This window comes from Lichenostomus cassidix, chromosome 2 (genome assembly GCF_008360975.1).
Source record: "Lichenostomus cassidix isolate B80296 chromosome 2, HeHo_3.0, whole genome shotgun sequence".
In the NCBI taxonomy this organism is placed as follows: Eukaryota; Metazoa; Chordata; class Aves; order Passeriformes; family Meliphagidae; genus Lichenostomus; species Lichenostomus cassidix.
In genome coordinates, this window is record NC_139482.1 from 78552006 (window position 1) to 78574319 (window position 22314).

The following is a 22314-nucleotide window of genomic DNA, read 5'->3' on the forward strand; positions in this document are numbered from 1 at the left end:
ACTAGCTGTTATTTATGCCTTTAATTGTGTTTGCAGAGCTGCCTTTGCATCTACTGCTTAGGTGGCATAATATAAATGTGAAAGTAAATGTTAACCATGAATGCCACATCCTTGTCTTCCCTCTCTTCTTAGTGTTGCATGCATATCAAGAGCCCTACGGACTTTGAGTGGCTGAAACAATGTAGATTTTATTTTAATGAAGACTCTGATAAAATGGTGATTAAGATCACTGATGTGAGCTTCACATACCAGAACGAATTCTTGGGCTGTACTGACAGGCTTGTCATAACACCTCTTACAGACAGGTGAAAAAACTACTTTTATTCCTTTAGTCTTTGCTGCCAAATCTCAGCTTTTACAAGAGCAATTTAGTCATTCCTGTTGGATATGAAGTTGATCTCTGCAGAATTTATCCTTCACCGTCTTGTCAAAGTCAATAATTTTATATGGAATGCTTCAATATGTGCTTATTTCTGTGCTGTGTCATGTGAATAATATCCAAAGTATTTTCTGCCACATACTTGCATGGTCCCCACATACATTATATATGACCTTCATTCTTATGTATTTCAAGGCAATATTCCTGAGGATCAGTTATATCTAACAGATACAACATGTAGAGATACAGGACAAAAGTAGGTGTTTAAAGGCAAGCTAATGAAAATAGCTAGGGCAAATAGACAGGAAAACCAATTTTATTCGGCTTAAATAGTTGGGAGATCTTTGATCTCAAAGGATGTTGAAAGAATTGAAGTCCCATTAACAGAGAGGTATAACTGTCTGACTCAAATAAGGCAAAGAATGCGTTATAACCTATTATGGGCAAAATAAGGGCATTGTTTGTTTTGTTTTGATTTGTTTTTTTCTTAATTGTTCCACACAAAAAATTCTAGAGCTAGTCTTGATATATAATTATCACCTGGTGTTTTGCTGCATTATGCTTAGATGTTTCATTTATGAAAATGGGATGCACTGTGTGATCAAATTTTAAAGACGCATGAGAAAAGTAAAGTTGGCTGTCTTTCATTATTGTACTCCACAGTATAATGTATGTCCAAAACACTCCAGATAAAATAACTCAGTATCCAAGCTAATCAAACTAAGATTAGACAGCATCTCTGTATCTGCTATCTTCTGTTCTTGTGATCTTTCAGGTTGCTGATTATGGAGGATTGTCTGTTCTTTCACTTTATTTACAATGAAATGAACCTTAATATTCCCTGCATCAGAGGCTGGGTGAAGGGGTTTTGTCCTTACTGGTCTAAATTGTAGTTAGTGGAATGTAATTTCATTGCTTTCCTTTTCTGCTTAAATCAGACCTTGTGTAAGTTCCTCTGGTGCTATAGAAAAAACTCTCTGTTTCAGCTTGATTGATTGTTGCCTTTTAGATGTTACATCACCTTGGCCCAAGCTTTGGGCATGAACATGGGGGGAGCACCTGTGGGACCTGCAGGAACTGGAAAAACTGAAACTGTCAAAGACATGGGACGGTGCCTTGGAAAATATGTGGTGGTCTTCAACTGCTCAGACCAGATGGATTTCCGAGGACTTGGGAGGATCTTCAAAGGTAAGATGTGGGCCAAAGGTAAGCTGCCAACCAAACAGGCAACTGCTTTCTGGAGTGCACTAAGCACAGTATAACTAACTGGGCAGAGAAAGTGATAGTTCCACTGTACTCAGCTTTGGACTGGCCTCATCTCAAGCACTCTCTCCTTTTCTGGAGTCAACAATGTAAGAGCGTATAAAAATACTGGAATGTGTCCAAATGAGAGCAAAAAAAGATGGTGAAACAGCTAGAGGGTATAACAAGAGGAACATATAAGAGGGTATATTCAAGAGGAACAGCTGAATATATTATGTTTGTTTTGCTTTGAGAAAAGGAGACTGAGGGGTGCTCTCATTGCTGTTTAAAATTTCCTCATGATGTTTAGTGGAGATGGAGGTGCTGATGGCTCTGGTGTCTTATAATAGGACATGAGGGAATAGCTTGAAGCTGCATAAGGTGAAGTTCAAGCTAGATATCCACTGAGAGTGTAAAGAACTAGAACAAACTTTCCAAGGAAGTCATTGGGGTCTCAAGCCTGTTAGTGTCCGAACAGTGCTTAGACAACAATCTTAAATATATGGTTTAACTTTTAGATACCCCTTTGTGGAGTCAGGAGTGGTACTTGTTGATCCTCATGAATCCTTTATAGGTCAGGATATTCTGAGATGATATGATTTTAAGAACTATGTGAAAGTTTAAAATGCTAAGAGGACGTCTTTATCAAACAATGTTGACTCATAACTGGCAGATGGTTTCAGCCTTTTAATAAATGCAAGTAATTAATATCTTGTTATGAATTTCAGTATTTTGTCTCCTTCAAATGCTGAAGTTTCCATCAGTAGAAGGAAATGCATGGATAGTGCTATGTATGTTAAAAACAATTGGCAGAGCTCACTGAAGTTAGGTACAGATAAAATTTTTTTTGACATCTGAAATTGATACCTGTCAGTCATGGCAGATGTCAGATTAAAGATCAAATGGAGGTTCTTGACTATTGTATTGTTGCAAGTGACTGAATCTATGATTTTTTTTTTTGTTTTCCACAAAAAATCTGAGAAAAAATGCAATTCTGGAACAGACTAACCTCCAACTTCTTTTCCAGGGAATGCAACTGTATTGTTCATTTTAATATGTGCAGTAATCTATTGACAGCCTGTCATATTTTCATAGAATTACTGCAGGAATTTTTATTGGAGGGGTAAAGATGCACAGAAAAACATTCAAGATACGAGAAAAGGAGAAGAAATCAAAGAACATAGTATCCTAGAAAATCTTAAGGACTTCGGGAACTTGTATATTCTTACTGGAAAAAAAAAAATATTCTTCTCTTTGTCCCTAGCCCAAGACTCAAAATAAACACATTTTCCCCCCACCCCAAGACAGATTAACCTAATTTTTGGCTTGTGAATTGTACCTCAAGGTATCAATTAAAGTCAAAAAAGGGTTAAACACATGATAGTCGTGTGCTTAGTTGCTTCTCTCTTTGAAGGTCTTGCTCAGTCTGGCTCCTGGGGTTGCTTTGATGAATTCAATCGTATTGATTTACCAGTACTATCAGTTGCTGCACAGCAAATAGCAATTGTGTTGACGTGTAAGAAAAAACGTAAAAAAAGGTTTATTTTTACTGATGGAGACAATGTGGAAATGAACCCAGAATTTGGCATCTTTCTTACTATGGTGAGTATTCAGTAAGTTTCTAATACGCCAGTGATGGTTGTACAACAATTGAGTCTAACATGGTGTATTTAATGTATTTGCTAACTCTTATGTCAGTCAGCTCTTAGAACCAACTCACTGATAATTTGAGAACATTGAGCATTATTGTAAAAGTTACAGGGTGTTGTTTCAATAACATCACTCACATGTAACTAACAAATGCAGGCAGCACCATAAATACAAATTATTATCTCAATTTTGGATTGCTTCTGCATGCCAAATTCTGGCTCCCAAAATATGCTTTTTTTTACAATTACAGAAAAATCACCATAGAGATATAGGTAGAAGTAACCAGTAAAAATAGGACCTATAAGACAAGCTCAGATTAGGTGGAACATTTTTCGTATCTCATGGATGTACAAGGGACAAAAATTCCATAGAGATATGGTGGTAAGTCTGCATGGAAATTAATTCTGACATGTGACTTAAAACCATCAAATTATTTTTATCTACCAAGATGACATATTCCTTTGCTGTTTCTTCTGTTTGTGCAAGGCACACTCAACTTCAACACCTGTTTTTCCTCTCCAGAATCCAGGATATGCTGGGCGACAAGAACTTCCTGAAAACTTGAAGATCAATTTCCGTTCAGTGTCTATGATGGTTCCTGATCGTCAAATCATAATTCGTGTTAAATTGGCTAGTTGTGGTTTCATTGCTAATGTTGTGCTGGCAAGGAAATTCTTTACACTCTACAAGCTGTGTGAAGAGCAACTGTCAAAGCAGGTGATTATGCTCATATGATGAAACTTGATTATTTAGGGAAAAGCTATATATGAAGTCACAAAATATTCATGTGAAGAAAATGGAAAGGTTCATGTTCACTAAATAAGCTAGGTGACACTTGCAGTTTTAATGCACCCCTCTGCTCTCCTGGAAGATTAACTCCTGCTGCGGGTTGTCGGTTCAAGAATGGGGCTTTCATTCAGAACGCTGCTTATCATTAAGATTTAGCTTTAATCAAAGGTGGCAACTGAGAAAAATAAAGGCTTTGTATACAGCCTTTTTTGGTCTTACAGAGTGGATTGAGAGGTATTTGGTTTGTGCTGCTTGTTCTTGTACAGGTGTTTCTCAGCTTCCAAGGGCTACAGAGAATTCAAAATAATACTGATAGAGTTTCTCAGTAGTCCTTAGGAACCCTGTTTTGATTCAATGACTTATGATTACATTTCTTTTTTCCTGTCATACCTTAGACTTTAATAGATAGTAGCAGATTTGGAGAGTGAAGTTTCCTACGGTCATACAGGCAAAGAATAATTGTTGGATGTTTGGAGGCATTTGAAACACGTGTGCCACTTGTCCTACATATCCATGTCTTAAATAGTAAATAAGAACTGTTTCATTCCTGTTGTTAACTTGGAAAAATTTTTTGCAAACTTCACATACCTTGTAGGTGCATTATGATTTTGGCTTGCGGAATATACTGTCTGTGCTGCGTACACTGGGAGCAGCAAAAAGAGCAAATCCCACAGACACTGAATCTACCATTGTCATGCGTGTGCTGAGAGATATGAACCTGTCTAAACTGGTAAGTTCTGAGGGCCTGATAAATAATTTAAATTGCACTTTGGAGCTACGTGATGACTAGAAGATTGTATGTGACCTTTACACTGAAGCTAGCTTGGAAATATTTCATTCTCTGTGTGGAAAATTTTGGCTGGGATAGAGATAAATTTCTCATAGTACCCTGTGTGGTGCTGAGGAGAGAGGGAAGGAGGGGCTGTCTGTTGCTTGGCTTCCTAACCAGATTAAATCTTGAATTTTTCAGATTTTTTTCCCATATTTCCCCTACTGCCTTTAGAAATAAGTGACAAAATAGATGTCTGTACAGTAACTTCTTTAGAAACTTTGTCTTAAAGTATTTAGGCACCTTGAAAGAATCTGTTATTCATAGTAAGGAGTACCATCTCATCTGTCTAAATAGCTAACAACCCTCTTCTGTTGCTGCGCTACCTTGTCTTTTTTTTTTTTTTACACCAAATAAAACAGACAAAAAATTTTCTAAATGTTATTGCTAAAATCTACAATAACAAGTTCAGTCTGTATGTTAGAGGTTTATTTAGACTAATAGCAGTATCACGTGATGTCTTTCTGCTGGGTCCTTCTAGTGTTTAGCACCTAGGGGATTGCCGTAGATGGCTCCTTATGTTCTCAAACATTTCTTTAGCTCTTCAGGATTTAGGAATTGGGGTTTTTTAAATTATGAAATAAATAAACCAGGTTTTAATCTGTGTGGATTTTTGTTTTCCCTGGTTTTCACCAGATTGATGAAGATGAACCCCTATTTCTGAGTCTGATTGAAGATCTGTTTCCAGATATCCAGCTTGATAAAGCAAGCTATCCTGAACTTGAAGCAGCCATTGACAAACAGGTGATGTTTCTTGTGATCTGTGGCATAACTATCATGATATGATACCTAAGAAAATTATTGTTGTGGAGTCTATCCAGCTGGCAATACTATATTTTACTATTTAGAGGAAGCACAAGTTTCCCATAAATCTTTACCACTGGTATATTGTTATTAAGCTTATTCTTCACGAGGCCACTGAATTGGGATTGTAGTGTCCTGTGGTTTTCTTGACTTATGGTTGTTGGGGTTCAGTTTGAAAAATGCATTTATATGGGCTTGTCTTATGTGACACAGGATTTAGTATTTGTCTAAAGTCTTAACAATTGGAATATCAACTTGACAAAAGATTTACCTAAAATGACATTTCTCCTATTTAATTTCTCATTAGATGTTTGTAACATTTCAGTAGGGCCAGCTTAAGAATATAAAATGTGTGTGTATATATATATATATATATCTAATATATATATTATAGATGTATCTAATAGATAGATTGTAATGTGTACAGAGGCTGGTTTACCTTATTTTTCTGAATCCATATTTGAATACCAAATACAGCTTGTATTTTCAGCTCTAAAATAGTAATTTGATTTTCTGTTAATGTCTCTTAGGTGGAGGAATCTGGCCTTGTTTGTCATCCTCCTTGGAAACTGAAAGTTATCCAGCTTTTTGAAACCCAGAGAGTAAGGCATGGATTGATGACCCTAGGGCCTAGTGGTGCAGGAAAAACTACTTGTATCCACACCTTAATGAAAGCCCTGACAGGTAGGTTAGTACTTACATGGTAAACTGCTACTGAACTTTCATAGTGTAAACTTTAAACCCCACTGCTTCTTTTCAGAAAACCTCAATTGCTTCACTGTGAGAATGTATTACTGGAAGAATGAGTTTGTGTGTTGAGAAGAAAGAGGAATACTGTCTAGGTAGGCAGCTCAGACAAAAATTTAAAATGTCTACTGGGTTTTGCTGAGGTAATGCTGAAACCTTTCCCTAATTGTAAGTATTTAGGTATTTTTGAACACAGTACACAAGACAGAGTCTTTGCAGTATAAAATAACTGGTTTTATAACCATAAATTCCCGGTTTAGGCAGTTACAAAGTCTTCAAGGGTATTAATTTTGTGTCCTGGCTGGAGGCTTGAGGACTGTGTGTGCTTTTTCTGTCATCTGTATTTCTAAACAAAAGTATTAGTTGAAGAATGTCTGTTTGATTTTATTAAAATAAAAGGCCATAGCCTGGGGAGAAAAACATCTCTTTTGAGGTAAGCTTGTGTCACCCCACTTCACAAGCTGCTTATATGATTTTCCAAAAATGGATAAATTCTGTAAAAAATAGTTCAGCAAGTCTCTCATACATGCAGTACTATGCTGCGCTTAAGGAACAATGTAAGCTCTACATTGCAGTGGAAATTACTGTTCCACTTAGGAAAAAAGCAGAAAGAACTAAGTTGCATTGCACTATTTTCCTATCTTTTTTTCTAGCACTGAGATGTGAACTACTACCAAGATAAAGCCACCACACTACTTTTGACAAAACTGATCTTCTGCCACAGCCTCATGAAATGTTAAACTACATGATTTGTCAGGCTTCTATCTTATGTGATAGTGAAATCTGATTATAATGAAGATATTTTAAAATAAGTAGTTTTTTCAGCTCTTTCTTTCAATGTCTTACTGCTGGCTCCTGGTTAAGTCTTAATATTGGCTTTTCTAAAGATGTCTGGCATAGTAGTTTTTAAGCTGTTGCTAATGAGATAAAAATAAAAGTTATATGATCATGGTATGAATAGATAGAATTTATCTGTCTAAGAGAATTCCCAGGAATATGCCAGTATCATATACTTTACTTATTCTAAGATGTATGCAAGTCGACAGAAAGACAAAATAAAAAAATTCCACTCAATCCTGTGCAGAATCTGTCTGGTATTTAGTCATTGGGTTTTAAACATGTGCATCCAAACCAAAGGTTTTAAAGCCCTATTATTTGATAAGCCTTCAAAATATTAAACTAAACCTTGAATAAATTTCAGCTTGCTGCTCTTCTGTTCCTAATGAAGCTATGAAATGCGAATTGTATATTCACAATTTCAGAACTTTGTTCTACTCTTTTTGATGTCTCAAATTAATGAATTTTGCATAGCAAGAGAATTTTTCCCAGTAAATACACAAGTTCTTATAATTGTGAATGCATATTAAAGCATACATTTAGGTGTAATGACTTTGAATTTATCAAAGTTCTCTTACTGCTGATAAGAAATGCAAAAACTAACTGATGATCTGCCTTCATAGATTGTGGACAGCCACATCGTGAAATGAGAATGAATCCTAAAGCTATAACTGCTCCACAAATGTTTGGACGTCTTGACGTGGCAACAAATGATTGGACAGATGGAATATTTTCAACGCTCTGGAGAAAAACTTTAAGAGCAAAGAAAGGTATTGTGGTGGATTGACCTTGGCTGGACTCCAAATGCCCACCAAGTTGCACTACCATTCCTTTTCCCAGCTGGACAGGGGAGAGAAAATAAGATTGGAAAAACCCCATAGGTTGAGATAAGGCAATTTATTAAAGTAAAAGCAAAAAATTTGTGCATGCATAAGCAAAGAGGAAAAAAAAGGCTTATTTTCTACTTCTCATCAGCAAGTGCAGCAAGTGATGTTCAGCCAATTCCCAGGGTGCAGGGCTTCAGCACATGTTGTGGTTGCTCCAGAAAGCAAACATTGCAAATAACAAATGCCGCATCTTCCTCCTCCTTTCCTTGCTTTTATATCTGAGCTGATGTCACATGATGTGGAATATCCCTTTGGTTATTTTGGGTCAGCTGGCCCAGTTGTGTTCTCTCCCAGGATCTTGCCCACCCCCAGCCCCTGATGGTGGGAATATGGGATAGACAGCACTGATGCTGTGCCAGCATTGCTCAGCAGTACCCAAAGCACTGCTGTGTTATCAACACCTTTCCAGACACCAGTGCAGAGCACAGCACTCTGAGGGCTGCTGTGAGAAAATGAACTCCATCTTAGCCAGACCCAATACAGGTATAATGAAAAAGACTTCCCTTCAAAATAAAACAATGAAACACCCCAAGATGCAGGACATCTCTATAAAGCACATTAGCAGTTAGCAGGCTTTTTTGTTTTCTTACATGGAAGTGTTGGGAAATTGCTGCAAGAACTCCTGTCCCTTTTATAGTCTCTATTCTAAATGCTTTGTGTTCAAACCATGTAGTGTAACAAATATTCTTTCCCTGCATTTACTGAATCCTCTCTTTTGAATATTAGGCCCTTGTATAGAACAAAAGTGTAAGGAAAGATCAGCTTCCCAGATACTGGTATCCTATAAAAAACTCTCGTGCTGTCAGGCTTTCTACCTGTTTTCCAGCTGCCATGTTATAGGGAAATGGTTCTCATCAGTTGTGTCATACCAGCTAGCCCTGCACATATCATAGTCCATTTCAAATTACACTAGATAATTCTATTTAGACAATCAATTTCTGCCTAAAATTAGGCTGAGATATATTCTTAGACTGCTATATTAATGAAAAGAGTGGCCTTGATATTTTGATGCTAGAGGGATTCTTCCTTGTTTTGTCTGAAAATTAGCATGCAATCTTATCATTAGGCCTTAAGTACTAAAGAAAAAAAAGAAGAAAATCCTAACACTTGTTGCACTATTTTCATACAAAAATTCTTCATCCTCAACAATATAAAATGTTTTTAATTTAATTTTTATAGGTTTGTTTCAAATCTAAAAATGTTGCACCCTTGAGAATGTAGCATAGTGTTAACTACTGATTTTTATATCTTTTTCCTTCAAGATGAAATATACATTAGCACACTCATATGACTTCCTCAGATTTACTCTTTGCAACAATTCTGTAATTTCTCTGTATGAATTAGACACCAGACCCCATCCCATGTTTGAAATGCCTGAACTGTAGCTGTAAAACCCCTCTGCATATAAGCAGTTGATAATCTGGTTCATATCTCCTTGGTTCAATGCTAGCAACTCTCCAAGCCAGCTAGGCCAAGATAGTAAGGATTGACTCTGAAGGCAGATGGACCATCTCTGGCTAAAGAGCTGTCTAGCAATGCACAGCAGGGCTGTCTACTCCCTAATGGCTGGGCAGCCAGAAGCCAGGGTGGGATCTCTTTCCAGCCAGGTCCTGTTGCTCAGGACCCAAGTGAGGTGAGCAGAACAGACCCAGATCCCCCCTAGGAAACAGAGCCAGGCTTTAAAATTAATTTCTGTTACTAAATGGAAAGCAATGGAAAAACTTAAAAGGAAGCTGAGTCAAATTTAGGCACAGAACATATTACAAGAATCTTCCCTTAATGGACCTCTTTTACTTATGACAGTGTGCATGCTATTTGAAAGAGTGATTTTTCAAGTGTTCCTTTCATTTAATTTCTCTACATTTACAAAACTCATTGGAAACAAATTAATGGTGTTTAAATTTAAATATATCTGTAGTTGTTATCTTCTTTATGTTGTTTTATGTAACTTGAAATAAACATAATTTATTACTGTCTTGAAGACTGGATCTGTAAAACTCATGTTTAAAAATTCATGTATTAAAATTCATGACTTATGCTGATGGCACTTTATATACTGAAGAATGGATAATTATTATCAATAGGTGATAAAAGGAAGTACCCCATAGAAATTGAGTGATGGAAATTGTAATGCTAATAAAAGCTGCAATTGTGGCTGTGTGCATGAATTCACAATTAGTTAAAAATTTCTTTGTAGACATAAGAAACTGGTCCTTATTATCCATAGGACTTTTTATATGTTATTTTGGATTATAGGTGACCACATCTGGATAGTTCTTGATGGTCCAGTTGATGCTATTTGGATTGAGAACCTTAATTCTGTCCTGGATGACAACAGAACTCTAACACTAGCAAATGGTGATCGGATACCTATGGCGCCAAATTGCAAAATAGTCTTTGAACCTCATAACATTGATAATGCTTCTCCAGCAACAGTTTCGAGAAATGGGATGGTGTTCATGAGCTCATCAGTTCTCAGCTGGAGTCCTATCCTTGAGGTAAAATAGCCAAGTGTCTGTGCATGTACTGAAAGTTTTTCTGGTTGCATATTCAACACTTCAGTGTCGTTACTTTAGGACCTATTTTTGTGCCTTTTGCTATTAAATACCTTTTACTCTGTGTAAACTTATGGGTCAGTACTTAAAATAGCAATGTTTCTGGTAGTTTGTACAAGAGTGGATAACCTTTAAAAGAACATAGTTGACACATTACACTTTTAAAAACATTGCTATTTCACTTTGGGACAAATTTGTAATGAAAAGTATTTTGTACAATTGAAGGACAACTCACTTCTTGAAATACTAACTACCTGGCAACCCCTTGTGAGGTTTTCTCACTCTGGGGAGGCAGGGAAATCCCAAAAAACCCACAAAAAGAGATTCCCCCCGAGTGCCTACCACGCTACTGTGGGCGGAGCGGATCCAGAACGCGGAGAGCCTGGGCTCGAGCTGGCTTCTCGAAGGCAGGATAATAGGAGCCTCAGCGATTAAAGGAAATGCAGTCTCTCAGCTTTTAGAGGTTTATTGGTGGGACAGTGGGGAGGAGAAGGCAGATGGGACCGGGACGGAACGCGGGGGAGGATAGAGCTGGGTTCTGAAGAGCAGACAGCGCCAAACAGTAGCGAACATCGGGTTAAGAGGAATGGAAAGATGGGAGGGGTCTTGAGAGGATAAACAGTAGGAGCACGAGGGATACAGAACTGACAGATAAAATGGGGAATAGGAGTGGAAGGGGGGCAGATACAGAACTTTGAAAACCAATAAGAACACTGTGGGTAAAGAACTTCCTAGCTTTTGAACTGTAAATGGGATAAAGAGGAGGAGAACTCCAGGAACCAATACCTCTGATTCCTGACCCATATTCATGGGGCTAGCCTCAAAGCTTGTTGGGGAGACAATTTTCTGTCACCCTAACCAGAAAGGTTCTTCAAACCCAGGGGGGTTTGCTGGTTATTTCAGACTCTAAGCTCACCTGAGTAGATCTCACTGCTACACCCTAGTACAGCTTCAGACTAAAGAAGAAAAAAGAGTAAACAAGTTGATTCAGTGAACCTTAAATCGTCAAGAAAATATAAATTCTCTTGATATTTCTTAAAATCTATTGCAGTTCGGATTTAGAACCAGAATAAAGTCAATGCAGCATCAAAGCATGTAATTTTTAAATTGATGTTCTTACTTGGTTGCCTATTAATGTTCCTAGAAGTAAAGTATCTCAAGAACCAGGCAGTAGCTACTGTCTCTCTGGCATGGAATGAGTAATTCAGAAAAACAGAGCATGTTTTAGGTGTGTTTTGGGAGTCAAAATCCAGTATATAACATATTGAAATATAAAAGCCATTTATAAAGTCATTTTTAAAAAAATTCTATTTGTCATCTTACATCTTCCAAAACCCACTAAAAGTAAATCCTGATCTTGACAGAATGCTTGTAACAGTATAGTGAATGACAACTTCTGAGACTTGAGCATACTATTTTTTTTCATGTAGCAAAAATCTTGATAAAGACGAAATATGAGAGTTCCCAAGAATCTGCCTAATGTTCCACAGTAATATATTTCAACAAAGCTTTCAGCACTTTATTCCAGTTTTCTTCCCTAATAGGAAAACAAAAGACAATGGCAGTTAGAAAAAAGTTGGTTTCTGATTTTTTTTCTTAGGCCCTATATTGCCTTAGAAATTTATCAGTGAAGTAGACTACTCAGGATTAACGCTTAAAAAAATAAAGTAAAATACATAGCAATTTGTTTTTTCTGCATTTTTTCTTGTCTAGGCCATCTTATTGAGAATGTTTGGTTGACATTATTTTGCTTTGATAAAATGTGGACTGTTTCCTGAGTATCAAAAATGAAAACTTTCTCCTGTGTGGCTAAGACACTGATTGCTGTGATCATACAGATGATTGCTTAATTATTTTTCCCCAAAACCCAAGTTATACTTGGTATACTTGGTCTATTTCAGTATAATCCCAAATCAAATTCCTTTATATGGGCTTTAAACTTTATTTTAAGGTAGGAATTATTTACTGTTTATGAAATTGGAACGCCATCCAGGTATTTTTAGTGTATTTGTAACCTGTTTTTCAGACTCAAAACAACAAACTTTATAGGTTACTATGAATTAACTGGCTAAATTTTACTGTCTTCTCTTCTAGAATGTATTACATGAACAAGTTTTTAAAAATATTTTTGAAGATTTATGTTTCACAGCCTCATTCAGTCATTTCTTTTTCCAAATCAAATAGGGTAATGGTGGAAAATGCAACTAATCCTCACCTAGTTGGTGTTGCTCAACTAGCCCCCTGAAAATACTGTTTGCCTCACATTAACTTTCAGATATCTGCATTTTGTAGTGGTTACTGTGTTATTCTCAGCTTTCTTATTTTTTTAACTGTAAAGGTTCTTATGCTTGTAAGTTTTATATAGCGTGCTTGTTTATAACCATATTCCTTGTCCATAAATCCCTGATTTGTCTGGAAATGGAGGAAAAGTTGGCTTGTGGCTCTGTCAAGAACCACTGTCCTTAGCAAATTAGAGGTTTCAGCCCAGACAGAAATCAGAAGAGACTTTATACTGTGTGGCCCAAGCCCTGAGTGCCAGGCAGTGCCTGCTGCCTCTCTTTGGGACTGGAGAAAGTGGAGTCCCTCTGGGAAAAGTGTACCCAGGGTGTGGATTTTGGTGAAGAGAAGCTATCAAGATGAGGAAGGCTGTAAACTTGTGATTTCTGGCAATAGACACACGGTTTCTTTTCCACCTGTGGATCTGAAATGGCCTGTCAGGCACAATGCCCTCAAAATAGGTGAGGAGCAGCAAAACCCACCAGAGAAGGCACCAGAACCCAGCTTAGCCTTAACCCATTAAGAGGAAAAGGAGTGGGATTGTCATCAGATACTCCTTCCTGTGTTGGAGGCACCTGTGCTCTGTGACTTGTCAATTGTGGAGGTTTGGTGCTTGTGAAGAGCTAAGGGTTGCTGCAGAGGGCTGATGCTATATTTTTTCTGTAGTGTCTGAAGCTCTTTCCTTTTAGAATGGCATTAAAGTGTATGGAACTGTCTGTCAGCCACAGCTCTCTGTAACACTTGAGAATCATAGCTAATTCATTTGATAAGTTCCTTTGCCAAGTCCAAAATATTTGTAATCTTATTATGAAAAAAGTGTTTAACAAGTTTCCTGAAAAACTGTCTTGGAAAACTTCAGTTTTACCAATGCAAATATGTGCAGTCAACACAAGCGCCTTATGTATGTTGCTACCAAGCTTTACTTTTTTAATTTTTTTTTTTAATTTAACTAATATGGATACTTGGGAAAGTGTAAGTGTAAATTATGCATCTAGGACAGTGGCTTCCATGAGATTCCACTTGTGTTGTTCCTTTCTGAGCTTACAATGCTGCATAGGGCCTACTGATGTTAGGTTCTCACAGTTCTGCCTCCTTGCATTGGTTAGTTTGCAGACAACCACTTCTTGAATGTTTAAATTGTGCTAAAGATTCAGCTGTGAAGACAGCAGAAAGAAAAGCATTTTATTATGCATTAGCACTCATTATTTACCTTCTCACTTTCAAGTGAGATGCAGGATAAATTTAGTTGTGTTGAAGTGTTATATGAAGCTAGTTTTCCTTAATCCATAACCTTATGATTTTAGTATATTTTGGTGATAGCAACAGTGTAAAGAAAAGAAACCTTTTTTTTTCTGTAAATTTGGATAACATGAACCAAATTATGTTCATTTCACCATGAAGTAACCTTTCCAACTTCCCTTTCTTTCCTTCTTGAAAAAACTGACTATAAAGTTGATGCTTATAGTTATATATAATTTGATCTAATAGCATTTGTTTGGTTTTTATGTTTGGTCTTAGTTCATCAATAAAATATTTTGAGGGCTTTTTCAGTATACCTCTCTTTAAATCTATTTTGTAATGCAATATACTCCGTATTGTAACAGGTCAGGGTAGGTGTTAACCTTGTTAATTCTCAGCTGCTGAATAAAATATAGCGTTTGTTGATATTTCAGAAGAACTTTAAAAAATAATTGAAGGCAAATATGTATAACTCAGGAAGTCGTTTTATGTGTTTATATTTTTAAACCTTACCCTTTGCAAACAAATAAATATAGCTGCCTGTTGGGAGGCCACTATTATGATATATGCAACTTCCTAGTTCAGTGAAAGAGTTCTCAAACTTTTCATGTTGCTGTTCTTGTTAAGCAGATTTTCCAAAGTGATCAAATGTATTGGATCCATTACTTGTCAACATTCTCCAATGCAAAAGCATCTTATCAGGGTTTCTACTTACCCCTAATATTTTCTTTTAACAATCAGTGAATTTTTGGCTATCTGTTTTAAGTACTTTTGCCCTTTAATTTTTATCACTTTGTTTTACACCTACCCATTTCTAGAAAGATTTTTCACACATATACCTATTTGACATCAGCCCCAAACTTTATTTACTTTGGGAAGTAAAAGTAGAATTTCAATATATTACGAAGGTAGTAGAGAAAATCATAGAAGCACAATATAGTTGAGCTTGGAATGGACCTCTAGAGATAATGCGGAATACGACATAAGTCAACCTAGAGGAGGTTGCTGAGGTCTGTGTCCTGTTGAGTTTTGAGATGAAGACTCCAGGAGCTCACTGAGAAGCCTGTTCCAATATTTATTACTCTCACAAGAGAAAAGCATCCTATGTTTGAAGCAAATTTATTTGATTACAATTTGTGCCATATTTTGAGTTTTGGGGAAGAATCTACAGCAGCATTTTTGCTGGTGATTGTGTTTTATGTAGGAAATAAATTCATGGGAAGTAAATGAAAAGTATTCTGCCATGCAGATGAGAGAAAGCTTCAAGGTAACTCAGTCATGTTACTACTTTGAATTAAAGTCATCAAAGAAAGAATCCTGTTCTATGATCTTAAGAAATAGGTAGTTTTACTTAGGTTTTGTTTATCCACCATTACAGATATTGGGGTACACCATAAAAACACTATGCACATCAGCAGACATCCCCCTGATAGCCTGAATTATCTTCTACATCTTCCAGATTTTGGGGTTATCCTGTATCACTGTTAGAAATAATGTTGTGCAGAATAAATCAAACTTGTGTTCAGTACTTATTATACTCTTTCTTTCTAGAATTTTTGCATACCTTTTACAGCTGTTGTGATTTAAAATATTTGAAATTCATGATTTTTGTGCTGTTGAAAACTTTGAAGTGCTTTTTCTCTTCAGTGTATCTTTAAGATACAATTGGAATTATGTACACTCAGGTAAAATTAGACCTTCTGTTACTTAAGCCCTGCCCAACGGGTAGGGAATCTCAACCACCCTATTTTCCCCCTGGAAGAAATCAACTTTCCATGCTTGCCAAACTTTTTCAATTGCTGTATTCTATTATTTTACTATTTCATTAGTTATTTTCATTTTTTAATTATATTATTACTATTTTATTTATTGCTATATATGATATTATATTTTGAATGTACTGACACTTGCACTGGGAACTAAATTTGTTTTCTTGATGTGCTTTGCAACAGGGATTTTTGAAAAGATGTTCCTTCCAAGAGGCTGAAATTCTACGTCAGCTGTATTCTTCATCCTTCCCAGACTTGTATCGCTTCAGCATTCAGTCTCTGCATTGCAAGACTGAGATGCTGGAAGCCTTTGTGATCATGCAGAGCATTAATATGCTGCAGGGCCTTATCCCGCCTAAGGTAGGTGGTGTGAATGTTTTTAGATATGCTTAACATATTGGACATAATTTTAAGTAATGAAGTTTTGTTGAGAGGGATTATTTAAAGACTTGGAGTATCAATGGAGATATGGGTTAGTAAGAAATACCTTCTATTTCTTTAGAAAGTAATAGCTAGGTTGTGTCATCTTGCATGATCTCACATTTGGATCTGATGTTAAGTACGTGATGATGTTAAGTATGTTAAGCACATGGAGCATGAACCAGCAGTTTTTCCTTTTCCTTTGGCTGGATTTTTATAGTTTTTTAAAATTGATTCTGTCTGTTCATTAAAGACATCTGTAAATTTAAATATGATTGGAGACTTCTAACCTGATGTTAGTAGTGATTATCAAATAGAATTTTCAGACTGTTGAAAATTAAAACCTAACTCAATCCTTCAGGAGCATGGTGGGGAATTGACTCCAAAATACTTGGAAAGGCTGTACATCTTCTCTCTGATGTGGAGTGTAGGAGCATTGCTAGAGCTGGAGGACAGATGCAAAATGGAGTACTGGCTTCGAAACCAGACAACAGTAAAGCTTGATCTTCCCTGTATCCCAGAAGGCAGTGAAGATACAATGTTTGATTACTATGTGGCTTCTGATGGTTAGTAACTCAGTAGGGTGATATGGGGTAAAATTTAAAAGGTATTTTTAAATTGTGCTTCTTTTAGAGAATTAATTGGGAGGTATTTTGTAGCTTCCCTTTTTTGTGTCCCTTAGCAAGTTTTGTTTTACAGCTATACTTTATTGGTGATGTTGTGTTTAGCTTTTTCTCTGTTTCCAGTAGGAAGTCAGAATGTGGATATACTTCTACAAAAAGCTGCATGGACTTTGTGGTGATCAACTGTCAAGCGAACAAAACCAGATAATCCTTGTCTTTGTCACAATTTATGTAGGAAAGAGGAGTAAGCCTCTTAGATACAACTTGAGGGATTCTATGGTTATGTGATTCTATAAATTTTAGTCTGAATAGAGAGAGATTGCTCTATGTGAGACAGAAGCACAGACAGATGAGTCAGCTCCGTGGAAAATAAAGGAAGCAATGATGCCTTGTATTTCTAAAACATTAACTTAATTTCTTTCTGGTTAGGTACATGGATGCACTGGAATACACAAGTTGAAGAGTATGTGTATCCCAGCAGTGGTACACCAGAGTATGCCTCAATTCTTGTGCCTAATGTTGACAATGTGAGAATGGATTTCCTTATTGAAACCATAGCAAAACAGGGCAAGGTACTTTTTCCATATTTCATATCAAAGCAGTGCCGACAGTACACATGATATAAGTTTTAGATTAGCAGTGAAATATTATGTTATTGAAAAGGAATAAATTAATTTTTTTAGATACAAAATGGTGTTTCCAGAGGTACATTCATGCAAATATATTTTAACTCTTGAATAGTCACTGCTTCCAGACTTTTTTGTCTTTCCCTCACCCCTTCTTTCTGTAGTGGAAATAACTGTAATTACAGCTGAGTTCAGGTCAGACAGAACCATTATTTTCGTGTACTGATGGGAGAGGGAGAAGCACATAGGTCAGAGACTCATATCTGACTCTGCTGATCAAATTCTGACAGCATGGGGCAGTTACAGAATTTATGTAACTTTAGGTTATGCATCCCTATTCTTCACCAAAACTGTGTCATATACGCAATTGAACTTTTACAGATACTGAGTGTCTAGACAATTAAACCCTTTTTCAAATAATATGCTCCTTTCCTTGTTAGTTTGATTGTGCTGACTGACATGACCATTAACTGCAAATATTTTTAACTTGTCAGGCCTGCAAAAATCTATTGACATTAACTATTTTACTTGTACCTGTCACTTGTTAAGAGTTCACTTTACAAAACTTTTCTAGTTTCTTTTCTCTTTAAATGCTTCTAGTTTCTTTTCTCTTTAAACGCTAAATGAGACTGTTGAGCCTTTGCCAAGACACACAGCTCTTGTGTTTTATCTTATTTCAATATTGTCTTTGTCTAGGCTGTCCTACTAATTGGTGAGCAAGGAACTGCAAAGACTGTTATTGTCAAAGGTTTTATGTCAAAATATAACCCTGAAAGCCATGTGACTAAGAGTTTGAATTTTTCATCTGCAACAACCCCATTAATTTTCCAGGTATAGTAGTGATTAATCTTCTCATACAACATGTCTGGATTCAGAAAATGTTCTGATAATATGCCAGGAGGATGCCTCTGAAAGTGATTCTGAACAGCAAAAAAGCACCTGCCCAAATGGTCCATGTGTCCTAACACATGATTTAAGACTTCTGTAAAAAAACGTTCTTTTCAACTTCTTCAGTAGTTACTGAGCTGTTCTTGCACTGCTACTATACCGTGCATATTATTTTGTTCATCATATTAAATATTTTTGTGTCAAATATATCAGTTCTCACTAACTGAGAAGAGCTGTTAGATTTCACTAAACACCATGAGTAAAATAAGTGTTACCCACAACAATCTGTCATTAAAAGTGTGCTGTCTGCAACTTAAATTTCAGTAATTTCAACTAGCCAATAAAAAAGTAACACATGCAGTGTAACTGCTCTACATGCAATTATGAATGCTTAAATCCTGAACTGTACTGCCTGTCCACATTTCTACTGAGTTAATTTGAATTATTTCAGGTGTCTTTAACCTGCTGACAATATATTTGGGAAATATTTTTAATGCAGTCTGGTATGCCAGGCCAAAGCACTATGTGGGCTCCAAGTGCTGTCTATAAGCTTGATGAATCACCTCTCATTTGCCTCTATAGCATAGCAGAAAGTATTAACAGCTTATATAATATACATGTATGTAATTTTGATCTAAATTTCCTTAGGATTTTTCTTTCTACTTACTGGGCTATAGACAAAAGTGACTTATTTCTATAAAATAAATGTAGATGTAATTGATGATAGATGAGAGTCTGATGATCAAGACATCTGAAATAGATGTGCAAGACTAAGTTGATTCTCTGTTAACAATCTAGATCAAAACATTCTGTTACAGCACATGCTTTAAAATTACTTTAACTTCTTAAAAGCTTGGTCTAAATGATGCCACTTGTGTCAGAAGACAGGAATCTAGGCTTAGTGTAAGAATGCAGATATTTAGGTTTATACTGAAGAATAATTATGTATGGCTAGGTGAGCTTTCACTTGGTATAGAGGAAATAAAAACTGACCTTAGGAAGAACAGAGAAAAAAAAGATGATGAGAAGAACAGTAGTGGTAAGGCTACCATTAGGCAAAATTATCTCATCAAGTGTATTTATATATGTGAGTTTAACTATCACTGTATGCCTTTAGGAAGTACATTGATACTTGCTGGAAAGGTTTTCCAGAATTGCATCTTTAATTTAATCTTTATTGCTAGAAATCATCGATTTTGCTGATAAATTAATAAAATGAAAGACAAGTTTGAAACTTCATATTTATGAAACTGTTAGGCATAATTTTCTGCTATAGACATGAACCTAGTGCTGTATAGCTTGGGATTTCAGACATTCTAGTTGAACTAGTGGAATTGCCTCCTGCAGATGCTTTGTCTAAACCTCACTTAGTAAAATTCTGTGTAACAGAACCATCAATATGTTTAAATGATTGAATCATGTATGAAATGAAATTCTCTTTGTAACTATGCTGCTAATTGCTTTTTAACAGCGTACAATAGAAAGTTACGTGGATAAGCGCATGGGCACAACTTATGGTCCACCTGCAGGCAAGAAGATGACAGTCTTCATTGATGATGTGAACATGCCCATAATCAATGAATGGGGAGATCAGGTTAGTTTGTGAAAGAAGGAAAAAGAAGACAAAAGATTTTCTTTCTGTTCTTGCTACACTGTAAAATCAGCTTGTCAATCATTCAGAAGAGGGTAAATTGATATGTAGTACATTAATTTAAAACGGTCTTTTTAAAGAACCCATCTACATTACTTTGTCAGGAATAAATTGAAAACAGATATGCTCCCTGCAAGAAGCAATTTGAGTACTCCTTAAAACACGCCTGTATAATTTTAATAATGCTTTTAAACAACATTCATTTTATAATTAAAAAAATAAGTATTTGGCACATGAATTGTGATAGCAAACTGACGTGGGCAATAATTAAAATACTGTGAAACCTGCGAGATAAGAAGTGTCTTCTCTGCTTTAGATAAAATGGAAGTAATCTTTATGTGTATTGACAATGTTGTTCTGAAGTTTATTGCTTTGGAAGCTAATGTTAGAATTTCTATAGAAGTATAGCTGTAGGATGTACTCTCTGTGGGGTGTTTTCAGCTTGTCAAAGAGAAATATAGGGTATCTGTTTACGGCTTAAGAGAAGGATGTGGCATTCTTTTGTATGGAAGTAATTCTGTTTTCAGCTTGAAGACTATGCTTGTGATTGTTACATAGGAAACAATACAAATATTTTGTATCATTTGCAACATGTAAAGATGCATTAGTTTGGGCTTGATTAGAACAAACGGGATATTTTGTGTTAAAAGGGAGAGGTATTTCCAGCAGTAATAGAAATCGTGCACCATTCAAGTGAGAATAAATTGTAGTATGAATGATTAATTCTAAATTAGGGATTCCCCTCTACTCCCAAGATTTTTAGCCATAGATATTACCAGTGAAAGGGACAATGCAAATGTGCTTATTCCTAGTATTTTTATCCTTAAGCTAATAAGCAGAAGGTTAGGGGAGAAAAAGAATTACGTAATCTTTATTAGGTATTTGATGTACATAGGTATGTTTTGTATTTCGTTTGGTTGTGTGTATAATATTTTGTTATATAAAACCTGGTTATTTTACAGGTCACTAATGAGCTAGTTAGGCAACTGATGGAACAGAAAGGACTGTATAACCTGGAAAAACCTGGTGAATTTACCAACATTGTGGACATCCAGTTTTTGGCTGCCATGATCCACCCTGGGGGAGGTCGCAATGACATTCCACAGAGGCTGAAGAGACAATTTTCGGTGTTCAACTGTACCCTGCCTTCTAATTCTTCCATTGACAAAATTTTTGGTAAAGGGAAATTAGCTTTGTATCCATCCCCTTTTTGAAAATAGTAGTTAATTTTTCGTTATCCTTCTATTTTTACACAATATTGTTAAAATTGAGGCGTAATTCCCCTCTGATTTTTTTAGCAGCAAATTTTCCTTCAGTTATCACTCCCCACCTGCAACATCACCAGTCTGTAAGTTTTTCAGGTCGAGTGACATCTCTGAAACTCTTGGTATGCTCAGATTTAGTAAGAATGGCATGAAGGTATCATTTTAGTGACAATGCTGGACAGTTGCTCAAGTGCTACTGTTGCTAAGAATGAGTGACTAAAGACTAGACTTTCACAAAGGATGGGATCATACTGATTTCAGACAGGAGATTAGCTGTTCAAAGCCAGTGGAAGATATTTTGGGAGAAAAAAGAATATTTTAATGGGCAGTTAATGAAAAGCTAAATAACTATTGAGCTGGTGGCAGAATGGAGTTGAGAATAGCTGAATTAGATTTGAACAAAGACTGGAAAGCTATTTCAACAAATTGGAAAATGTTTTGGGGATTGAAAAAAAACAGAGAAACGGAAACTTCAGATGATCATTGCTCTTGGTGTTGCACTAGCATGACTTTGATCTGGCAATCTTTTTTTCCACAGGTGTAATTGGAGAAGGGCACTACTGTAGTGAGCGGGGATTTTCAGATGATGTGAAGAAAACAGTAGCCAAATTGGTTCCATTGACACGCAGGCTGTGGCAGAGAACCAAGATAAAAATGTTACCCACACCAGCCAAGTTTCATTATGTCTTCAACCTCCGAGACCTCTCGAGGATTTGGCAAGGAATGCTGAACACAACATCAGAAGTGATCAATGAACCACAGGTACGTGCAGCACATCGGTGATCTTGTTATAATTAGTGTAGGAAAGAGGGTGAAGAGTCTATCTTGCCATTCGAG

The 22314-nt window shown here is 36.3% G+C and overlaps 1 protein-coding gene across 1 annotated transcript in view; it reads left to right on the top strand.

The window, feature by feature from the left end:
• The window catches only part of DNAH5 (dynein axonemal heavy chain 5), a 117478-nt gene that overhangs the window by 49839 nt on the left and 45325 nt on the right, over positions 1–22314 (top strand). The window contains exons 35-50 of the mRNA XM_085052130.1: positions 133–305; positions 1389–1567; positions 3036–3223; positions 3794–3988; positions 4656–4790; positions 5526–5633; positions 6224–6377; positions 7901–8047; positions 10421–10662; positions 16188–16364; positions 16786–16990; positions 17477–17619; positions 18370–18504; positions 20033–20155; positions 21175–21388; positions 22016–22239. Coding sequence (XP_084908256.1) covers positions 133–305; positions 1389–1567; positions 3036–3223; positions 3794–3988; positions 4656–4790; positions 5526–5633; positions 6224–6377; positions 7901–8047; positions 10421–10662; positions 16188–16364; positions 16786–16990; positions 17477–17619; positions 18370–18504; positions 20033–20155; positions 21175–21388; positions 22016–22239 — 2742 coding nt within the window. The remainder of the gene's footprint in view (positions 1–132; positions 306–1388; positions 1568–3035; positions 3224–3793; positions 3989–4655; positions 4791–5525; positions 5634–6223; positions 6378–7900; positions 8048–10420; positions 10663–16187; positions 16365–16785; positions 16991–17476; positions 17620–18369; positions 18505–20032; positions 20156–21174; positions 21389–22015; positions 22240–22314) is intronic.